Source organism: Cinclus cinclus, chromosome 3, assembly GCF_963662255.1.
Source record: "Cinclus cinclus chromosome 3, bCinCin1.1, whole genome shotgun sequence".
In the NCBI taxonomy this organism is placed as follows: Eukaryota; Metazoa; Chordata; class Aves; order Passeriformes; family Cinclidae; genus Cinclus; species Cinclus cinclus.
This window is the reverse complement of record NC_085048.1, coordinates 102,050,315-102,060,970: the sequence shown is the minus strand read 5'-3', so window position 1 is coordinate 102,060,970 and position 10,656 is coordinate 102,050,315. Positions and strand designations below refer to the sequence as shown.

Genomic DNA, 10,656 nt, shown 5'->3' with positions numbered 1-10,656 from the left:
ACTGTAGACAGACCATTAAAATGAGGAAAGGCTGGAAAACCTGCTGTTGAAGCAACTGAAGCAGAAGTAACAACTTGCTCACAGCAGAGCCTTGAAGGACTGGAAAAAAAAGCAGCCTAATGGCCTTACAGAAAAGTGTTGGTCGTCATATATAAGAAAAAAAGAGCTGTCAGAAATCTTACAATCAATCTATTTTGAGGCCTTTTTTTGTGTGTAAGAGTAGTAAATAGTGGTAGATAAATAGCTCATGTCTGTTCATGGAATGGAAGAAGCAATTGGGAGGTGAGGAAAAAAACACCCAAGTTCTTTTATTCAGGGGTTTAAGGAGAACATTGCAAGGGTAAAGCAGAACAGTTGCTCTTCTGAAGAGCATAAATTGAAGGTGGTCTAACCATGTGTTTGGTAAGGGGTGGTAAAACACAGTACTGGAGGGCTGGTTTAAGGGGCAGGCTCTGAGGAGAGTGTCCTTTGCTAAAATAACATGTTCCAAGTCAAATAGAGAAGCCATCATCAAGGATGAGAGTTGACTGGGAGTTTGGATGCCACAGGTCAGGATATTCTAGAGAAACTTCTTGGACTCTCCTTAGGCTTTTCCACAACAGCAAATGTCATCAGTGCTCAGGGGAGCTGAACCTTAGGGGTTAGGGAAACTTAGGGAGCTGAAACTTAAGAGGCTTAGCACTAGAGAATGCCAGCAGTCTCTGGTGTTTGTTTCTCTGCAGCTTCTCACTGATGCTGAAGTACATGGTCTTTGAATATTAGTGACTTATTTTCCTCTTCTTTCTATGACCTTTCTCTTGGTGTTTAGTTTTTGAAGCTTTTCTGCTTAGAAGCAATGGATTTGAATTTAGGAGTGTGCTGCACTCTCAGTGTAATCCTTGTATGCAAATACATTTCCGAGCCAAACACTGAAACTGTGGTTGGGGCGTCCCCCAGCCAGCCCCTGTGTTAATATCTCATAAAATCCTGTTTTTTGGAACCTCATTATCTAAATTATATTGGAAAATATCAACAAAAATGATGGGAGTCCTTGATTCAAAGAGTATCAAGCTACATGCATACTCTATGTATTATGACTAGCAAAATAGGTTAGGAGATGCAAATCTACACATACTTTCAGGGCTTAAATGATGAAAAGAGAAATTAAATACTTAGTTATGGCTCCTTCTTAATATCTCCGGAGTAATGGAATGAAGCTTATAATGGATCAGCTTAAACAGTATCTAAGGAATTACTGCTGGTAAGATAGTTCAGGTTGTGTAAGAATCTCCTGAAGGGAATGAAAGCTCAGGCAGTTGGATAGAAGCTAATACCTTTTAAGAAAGCCATTAGGGGAAGTCTTGCTTCAGTGGGAAGGTGAGACTAGACCTGGTTGACTGTTAAGTAGCTCCTGTGTTTGCCATTCTATCTCAGACCTTCCTCTTCAGTGCTTTTTGCACAGCTTTATACACAGAACTGAGAATAAATGAGGTATGCAATATTTAAAATTGGATCATGCTCTTTCCATATATCAAAGAAGACGGATCAGAGATAAAAGAACAAATAAGGCAGGGATAAAAGAGCAAATTGGAAGAAACAAGATATTAAAAATAAGTACCCCAAGTATTGCATGGGGTGAAATCTAGGAGTCCTGGATAACCTTCACAGTGGTATAATAGTTACAACAGAATTCCAGAATGTCATTCATATCAACAGTTGTGTTTGAGGTTATATTTTATGTTTCTTCTGCCAAAGATGGGCTTTTGCTACATTTTCTTACACATTTCTTACAGCAGCCTTTAAGAGGAGGATTCACATTTGGCTATCTTAAACTTTAGCAGTGCAGGACTAGTTCCTGCATTTACTGAATTCCGCCATTACTGAACATGGTCAGTATGCAGGCATAGCAGGAAAGTTACTGTTGAGGTAGTCTTCTAATTGAATACTAAGCCTTTTCCAGGTTATTGGGAGAACATTTACCATGGTGCAGGTAGATACAATAAGTTAGCTGTTGCTTATGATTTAAAAATTTGCATATGTGGTCACTTACCAGTTGTGATCTGGGTTCTTGGCAGGTGGAGCTACCTCAAATATTATAACAAAAAGTTAAAAACAGGTTCAAGTACTGTAGGACTGACGGTGGGCAGGACGGTCGGGACGGACAGAGATGAGCGATCTCTGAAGCCGGGTCTTGGAACTTGTGGTTTATTGCAAAGGGTGCAAGGGCCCTGCTTGGAGCTGCCAGCTGCAGCTTGGAGCAGGTCCGAAAAAGCAATAGGGTAAGAGTAAGAGCAATAGTAAAAGGAAGGGTGAGAGAGTGAGAGAGTAAAAAGTTAAGAAGTAAGGGCTAAGAGAGCGAGGTTCCTGTTACAATACAATAAATCTTCTGTGCTGAATATTCTAATTCTCACTAACCAATCTAATACAAGATACAAATTCTATAGCATTTACATACAGCCTATAAGAATCATTACATTACCATACTGTGTTACATTTTAAACCCTAAAAACTACTTTTTGGACCCCTTCTGCCAAGCTAGTAGGGTCTTCTCTGACCCTTGGACCTGTCTGCAAGCAGAGGGAATTGTTCAGTCAAGAGGGGATTACCTTCAGCTGGCCATACTGTTGTTTTCGAGTTGTTCAGTAACTAAGGTTTGGTATCTCAGAGATGGCTTTCATTTCAATCTTGCTTATAGTTTCCATATTCTCAAAATCTTATGCCAGGCAATCATATTTATAAGGTTTTCCTGTTTCATCTTCCCCAACAAAGTACATGATTTAATGTAGTGCTCAATCTGTATGTGTTCCTGCAAGTGTGCATAGTTTTCCCAAAGATATTGGATATCATTTGACAGAAGACAGCACAAGGACACCTGTATGTTCATATTTTAGGAGCCTTTCTGCAATATATTAAACTGTGGCTTTCAGTGTTGTTGATAAAATTTACTCTTATGGCTAAAAGTGTTTAATCTAGGCTATTCTTCATACAAGAGCCAATATGTGTGTACTCGTAGGCTTAGAGATTATTTCTGTTTCCTGACATGTACAAGATTTCCCTTGTTGTCTGCATTGTCTGTCACTGGATTTATTTTTCTGGTTTCAGCTGCACAGTGGAGAAAGTCCTGGGACTAGCAGGGCTCTCTCTTTCAGTTCTTTTTTAAATTCGCCATTTTTAAAATACCAGTAGAAGGGAAAGGGGGAATAAATCTCTACTAGCAAATTATGAAGATTCTGTTGATCACAGAAAACCCCATGCCCATACAAAATGTGCTTTATGACAAAATTCTCTTTTAAAGTGCCAGATAGGTGCAGAGTTTCTGTCTCTTACTGAGACAAATGCAATCTGATCATTAGGAAGCTGATTCTTTTCACTTCAGTGCTCAGGATTTTTTTCTTCTGTTTTCATGTCTGGCTGGAAGTGAGGTAGAACTCAAGAGCTGGCACAGCTCATCTGTCAGCCAGCCCGGGCTCATTTAGGGCTTTTGAATCTCTTGGCTGATGTCAGCTGGGTTTGACAGCATAGTAGAGGTCTTGAAGATAATGAAGATGTGCTGTCAAAGAAAATGGGCAGCTGTCAGGGAGACTCTAGAGCTCTCCTGAACAAGGGGGAGGCTGTCAGCCTTATCAGCTGTCGCTGGATGCCCTGTTGGTCTCAGGAAGCTTAGGATATGCTGTGCAGTTGTCGTGCTGTGGAGACAACTGTGTTTTTTCATACAGTGTACTGTGATTTTCATACAGTGGATTTCCAGAATGGTGTGACAAGGTCAGATTGCTTGATTTATTTTAGGTCTCAGCTAGCATTACATTGAAACTACTTGTTATTGATGTTTATGGAAAAAAAAGCCCAACAAAAAGTCATAAAGATATTTTATCTACAGACTACCAGTTTTTAACTGTGTTGAAAGATATTGAATTGCATTTTTTAAAAGTGTACTTTCTACTAAATTATTTGATAAGCACTGAAGATGTTAAAAAAAACCCAGCGGAACAAAAACCTCTGACAGGAAAGAGAAACTGTGATACTTCAGATTGCAACAACTTTGCTTTCCTTGTAGTTACCGAAAGTAATGAAGAATTTCTTGTATAGGAGGGTTTTTGCTTGCTTTTTAAGAGCATTCAGTTGAATTCATGTTCCTCTCTTGTGTTACCTCTGACAAAGGAAAGTGCTATTGGTCTGTGTAAATGAGACATCAGTGCAAATTCACAGTTACTGTATTATCAAGGTATCGGAAAAATGAAAAGTTATCTCTGTGCCACACTTTGTGCTTGTTTTTCAGTTAAATTTTCCTTGAATTCTCCTGATTGTTAAGCAACTCCCATGCTTTCACTTTGTGATCCCAGAAATACACCTCGGTGGTGAACAAGAAAAGTGATAAAACAGGAAAAAACTTAATATTGTGCCTAAAATGCAAAAATAAATAGAAGGAACTTTGCTGAAAAGCCATTGAGTATGAATTAGTTTATGAACTTTCAGACTTTGTTTTTGAGTAGTTGAGAAACAAAATTGCACATCTGCTCTTCAGTATAATCCTCTTCCAACACATTTTCCATTGAATTTCTGCAGTCAAATGTATTTCCAAGAGTGTATTTGACAGATCACCTATTTTAACACAGGTGCTCTGCAGGCAGTTCAGGTAGTAGTTGTGTCCTTGGCTGTTCAGCCTTGGAGGTTTGATGAAGTGGTCTTTTTAAATGCTCTTTGGGAAAACTTGCACTTTCTATCCTGTCCTTTTAGGTTTTTCCCTACCACCCCATGGATGAAATGCATCTTATTCTTTCTGTTCTCTTCTGAGGTATCTTTGACAGGTCATCAGAATAATTCCCATAAGGGAAATCATAATATAATGAATTTTTAGTGGGTTAAGCTATAATACATGCTCTAATATATGAATAGTACAGAATGGATTAATAAAAAAAATCACTCTTTTAAGACTTTTCATTGAGGGACCTTAAAGGAAAGAACTTAAAAATGAACTTTGAAAAAGACAAAACAGATTTTGCAGGTCAATAATAAAACTTTTTCTAATGCTTCCTTTGTTGATTTATATTTGACATCACAGTACTTTTTCACTTTTTCATGCTCTTCTCCCTTCTGTGAGAGGATCTTCAAAAAGTTTTGTGGTGGGTAAGAGACTTAATGAACAGGGGTCATTGGAAGTTGCCTTGAAATCTGGAGATACTGCTTATATTTGACTGTCTGTAGTATGGTTTCAACTAGATCCCCATGAAGATGCAAAAATCGCTCAGGCCTTTGCCCTCAAAATAATCAGGGAATGTAAGGGAGGGAGAGAAAAATGCTCGACATAGAGATATCTCTGTTGGAGTTCTGCCATGAACTGCCATGTTTTGATACAGATTCTAAATAATCTTAGGGCAGTTTTTCACAACCCATGTTCCCCTTATGAGGAAATTATTAAAACTTGGCCCCAGTAATCCGTCTAGCAAGTAAATTATTGGAGAAGGGTACTAGTTCTTTTAAGCATATCTGGTACTAACATTGACATGGTTTTATATTAAAGTGTCAGTATTATCTGAAGTAGTTTTTCTGATTTCTCCCCACCCCCACTCCTCTTTCCTCCTTGCACTTAATTGCTGGATGACTTAACTGAACTGACCAATAGTAGAGGGGTAATTACAGCACTGGGCTGGTATATTTTCTGGTGTCAGTGCCAATAAATTTGCCTGCATGATCACTTTGTCGTTTAGTTAGGGACCAAGGGATCATGAGTTAAGTTTCCTTCCCTTGTGATCTTGGAGCTCCACATGGTGTATGAAATAGCAGTGAGAACATCCTGGAGGCTGTCCCTGAGTGCTGCTGTGTGAACAGATTTGGTTCAGGAGGAGAAAATGACCTAATGTGTTGATATTTAATTAAGTGTTTTAATTTGCCTAATCTTTATTCATTAATGTAGATTTTAAAATTGGTTTTGCTTTTCTTTGCTATTTCTGTTGGAAAACTGAATATGAGCAGAGTAGCTGGAGAACACAGAATTGGGTGATCTAGTGTGCCATGAAGAAGAAAACAACACTAAAATCCTGAACCTGGTTGTCCTGTTATTGGGAGGAAGTTTCTCTTTTGCATTTTGTGCTGGTACAAGTGAATAACCAATAGTTGCTGAGATATTGTGTGATATGGTGAAGCAGCACTTTATTGCTTCAAAGCCCTCTGGTTTGCTCTGCACTGGTCAGGCACACCAATTTGTCAGGTGACTTTAGCAGATGATTTTGGGAGAGGTGTGTCAACATCTGAAGAGTGAGGTTTTGTGTGCTGCACATCTTTCCCTTCTGGCTCTTCTTTCCATGTGCGTGTTTTCATTAGCACAGGCAGTGTTCTGCTCAAGGTTGTCATTCAGGAGCAGACTGCATTGCTCTTATGCCTAACAATAGCAAAATTGCATCTATGGCAAGCAGGTTGTTACATGATGGGTTTAGACACCAAGCTCACAATTTTGTATGGTATTTTTGAGAACTGTCAGAAACAATTATGAAATAAGTACGAGTTCACTTCTTTGGAACTGGTTTTTTTCCTTCCTGGTATCCTTGTGCTTTGGGAAGCCACAAACCTGGGCAGTTGTTGGTAATACAGCCTCCTTCACTGCTATCAGAGCTCAAAACATGTTTGGTACCTTCTTTCTAAGAGAGTTTTAAAATACCAGGTTTTTGTGGTTTAAACATTCAGTCCCTGTTACTTTTATTATGTGTGAACTGCTGCTGCTGGAAGTTGGTGAGAAGCTGGGCCTTGTGTTCTGTTTTGTCCTTCCTTAGTGCCACATATTTGACTTAATTGGGCTTTGGATCAGAGTACTTCCAATTAAGAACAAACCACTTAATTGACTTGCAGAGTTGAATTTCTGAAGCAGGTTTCCTCAAGCTTCTGCTCTGTTTCTAGATGAACGGATTTGGAGGCAAGCCCAAATACTTCAAGTATATGCCATAGAAGTAAGTAAACATTGGGCACAATAATTAAAAAATAAAATAAAAATTAATTAATCTGAGAATTGACTGTGGCAGGCTGATGGGTGGAAATATGACTCTGGACAACTGTGGGAGGTTTTATTTAACATAATCAAGTCTGTTGTTTTTTGATTTGTTTTTTTTTTTTCAGGGAGAAAGATCTTAATGCAAAGTTTATTATTTCAATGGAAAAAAATAAAACAACAATCACAAACTTAAAGGTGAGTAAACACAATTTATAAGATGAAGTCATAACTCAATAGTTGCCAAAATATGACAGGACAAAACAGTAATGCTTGCTGCACTGTGGTCAGTAGCCCCTTATTGTTAAAATACAATTTTACTGTAATGCTTTGGGGAAACCAGGTTACACTGTTAACTTGCTACAGCATGGTTTTCTGAAGACCGCTCTGTAGGCTCTGTCTCATCATTTCTGCATAGGTTTATCACTCAGATTATTACTTAGCTGGGAGATGAAAGCCAAGCATAGAATAGAATAGAGGTGTGTTTCTGATAGCTATTAAATCTTTGCTTCATCTGTAGAAGCCTTCTGAAATTCCCGTGAAAATGAACCAAACCCAAAGTACCCATCACTTGCTATTATCTTTTGATGGTATATTTTAACATTTCTGTCACCAAGAGAAGCCGTGTGCAGCAAATTAGTTTTTGCAAGATAGTTTCTTGTGACTAATATATGAAAAAAAGTTTCAGTGTGTAGTTTCTTCAGAATGATTTGGAGCATGGTGAGTATTGCTGAAGTACAGTGTCAGCTGTCATGTCTTGAACATGATGATTGTCTTAAACAGCAGGTATGTTACACCTTTTTAATTATGACTCCATATTGAAGTGCTGTTCATGGTGCAAACGTCTCTCTGGCTCCTATAAATTATATGTGTAGGATAATCCCTGATTATAGTAACATAATGCATGGACCCATTTAACACCCATTTAACCCTGATTATAATAACATCATGCATGGACCCATTTAACTGAACCTGTGTATTATGACAAAAATGTGCTGTGGGGTTAAAAGCAGTAAACTAAAATCCAAACAATTCCTAGTGTGCTGCTTTATGATGTGGCTGTCTTTTTTTGCAGAAGGCGTACCTCCTTCTAATTTTGTCAGTGTTGTTGGAATCGTAATCTGACCTCTCATTATACATTTCTGAATGTGTAAAGCATTATGTTAGATTTGCATTCTGATTATTTATTGTCAAATGTTTTTAATTATTTCATCAGGATGTGTTGTACCAACTCTGGTTTCTTTTTTTTTAATAGATACCAGAGGGGGCTACTGGAGACACAGGACGAGAAAGAACGAAAACATTTACATATGATTTTTCCTATTTCTCAGCAGACAGTAAAAGTCCCAGCTTTGCTTGTCAAGAAATGGTAGGATTTTTGAATGTTAATAATTGATTTTTTTTTTCCTTTCCCTTTCCTTTGGCTTGAAAGCATTCCCTGAAACTTCTTTCCATTGCAAGCGATTCATGTGTAATTTAGAAATTTTCTAGGTACCTGAGAGTTGGAATTTTGTTTTGTTCTTTTTTTTTAACTTATCTAACAATGTAAGTGGTGTGTTTTCTAATACAGCAGGCTGAATGCCTTCTTTCAAGTTCTTTTGTCTGATTAGTATTGTATAAGGTCCAGTTAAAAAAACATCTCTAAGCTCTGAAATTGATTTTGAAAGCCTTTTTAGAAAAAATCACTTTTGAGAAACAAGCATATACCTTTAATTCACTTAGAAGCATTCTTATCTGGTTGAAGTGTGATGTGGATTTTTTTGGTGGTGGTTATTTTGTTTTTTTTCTTGGTCCAAAAGCCTTGCTACACATTGAAGAAGATTCTTTTTTCCTCCTCCCTTGAGTATTCACCTTAAGAAAGGACAAAACAGTTTTTCTTTCTGCATAGTCAGAACAGAAAATTAATCTCGGGGCTATAGGCGTTATTCAGATGAACAGAGACACCCTCCGTGACCTTGCATTTCATGTGAACGTTGAACTTTTCGGTTCTTTCCCATTCTGTAATAGATTTATTAAGTGATTCTCAAGTAAGCTGTGATTGCTGACTTCTCTTTTGGTCTTGGTGCTGTAAGCTTCAAGTGAGAGTAGTTCTTTCCCCTTAAAATAAGGTTTACTGAATATCCTGTAAGCCAGCTGGATATACTGCCTTCTCAGTATGTATCCCATCTATTCAGGAACCCTTGAAATCAGGGATGCTGTAATGGCTAAACCTAGAAAGCCTCACAATTAAAACTAGTCATATCAAACAGTAAGTTTGAAGCCATCTAAAAATATTTATGAGAATGACAAGTTTTGTCATTATATATATCAAGACTATAATTGATGGGGATTTTAGGCTTGAATTTTTTTTGTTTAATCATTAGAGTAAGAGATATGTCTTCTTATTTTCTGAATACTTTTATTTCAGTGAGATTTAAGGGTTTGATCGTGTATGTTCTTAAACTTTCTGGATTCTTATTTTTTGGTGGTGTTCTTTTAAGTAACACTTCTTTTTGCTATGTTTTTTTAAATACCAGGAAACATACATTTTATTTGGCCATCAATGTAGAAATACCTGATTACTTCAGCACTCTGGCAAATTGAAGTAATAATGTATTTGAGAGCAATGATTTGAACCTGAGATGCTAGTGAATGGTTTTAGGCAAGTGTTTCAGGCCATATGGCTTTGCTAGAATTTTAGCAAATGCTTTAAATTGAGCATGCAGAGTCAGTTATTTATTTATTTTAACTAAAGCAGTTTTTATCGTGTATTTTTGTGCTCTGATTTTAAATGAATCTTCTTCCTATGCACCAGTTGTGACTTAAATTTATGGATATTTAATTCTTGGATGCTCTAGATACCTCCCTTTAGATACTTCTGGAAAGCTGTTTTAGACAAAACCACATTATAGGAACTCCAGAAGAGATTCATGGTGTTAGTAGGTTTTTGCTGTTACAGTGCAGGTTATTTCCAGAATCCAAATTTGCTGTGGAACAGTGAAGTTAATTCTTGTCAAAATAATCATTTGCAAAGTAAAGTTGAATGCATACAAATAGCTATCCAAGTTGTAGTCTGTATTGATGCCCACATGTAAGTGATAAATATCCCTTTAGAAAATTTTTCCTTTTGGTGCCATTTACCTGTTTCAGACTGGGTCAGGTAGAGGCAAGATTACTATAACTTGCCCATGTCCAGGAATCTATAGAAATAAAAGATAAATTAAAATGCCCATATAGTGATGGCTGCAGCAGCCTTGAGGAATAATTTTTTAAGCTGTGAGTTTTATGACTGGTGATGTTAGGATAAACTGCAAACATGGCTTCAATGTCTGTGTTCAATATTTTGCTGTTAAAGTGAGTTCCACAACCGTGGATATCTCCTTTATCTGTAGTGGCAGGAGTGTGAACTGCTCTTGCTCAGCTACAAAAATACTGTTTTTTGGGTGTTGTTTTAATTACACTGTGTGCAGCACCAGGAAAACAAAAGGAGTTTTTAAACTATAGGAGTGCAATTCCTAAACATGTGCTGCACAAGCTACTGTTTTGCTTGTGTTAATAATTTCATATTTAATTGGAAGACTTCGTAGTTAAGCCCTTATCAAGTTCCTGCAGAAATTACAGTTTACTGCACCAATGGCATAGAAGGGCCTCTTTTTCACATTCATCTTGCCAGGAAATAAAATTGATTTTGATTGTTGGTGATGGTTGCCCAGTGCGCTTTG

The 10,656-nt window shown here is 37.4% G+C and overlaps 1 protein-coding gene across 1 annotated transcript in view; it reads left to right on the top strand.

Annotated features, from left to right (window-relative positions):
- Positions 1-247: 247 nt before the first annotated feature.
- KIF16B (kinesin family member 16B) overlaps positions 248-10,656 on the top strand; it is a 134,180-nt gene continuing 123,771 nt past the window's right edge. Inside the window, exons 1-4 of the mRNA XM_062489051.1 lie at positions 248-282; positions 2,055-2,258; positions 7,084-7,153; positions 8,211-8,324. Of these exons, the coding sequence (XP_062345035.1) occupies positions 248-282; positions 2,055-2,258; positions 7,084-7,153; positions 8,211-8,324 (423 nt within the window). The remainder of the gene's footprint in view (positions 283-2,054; positions 2,259-7,083; positions 7,154-8,210; positions 8,325-10,656) is intronic.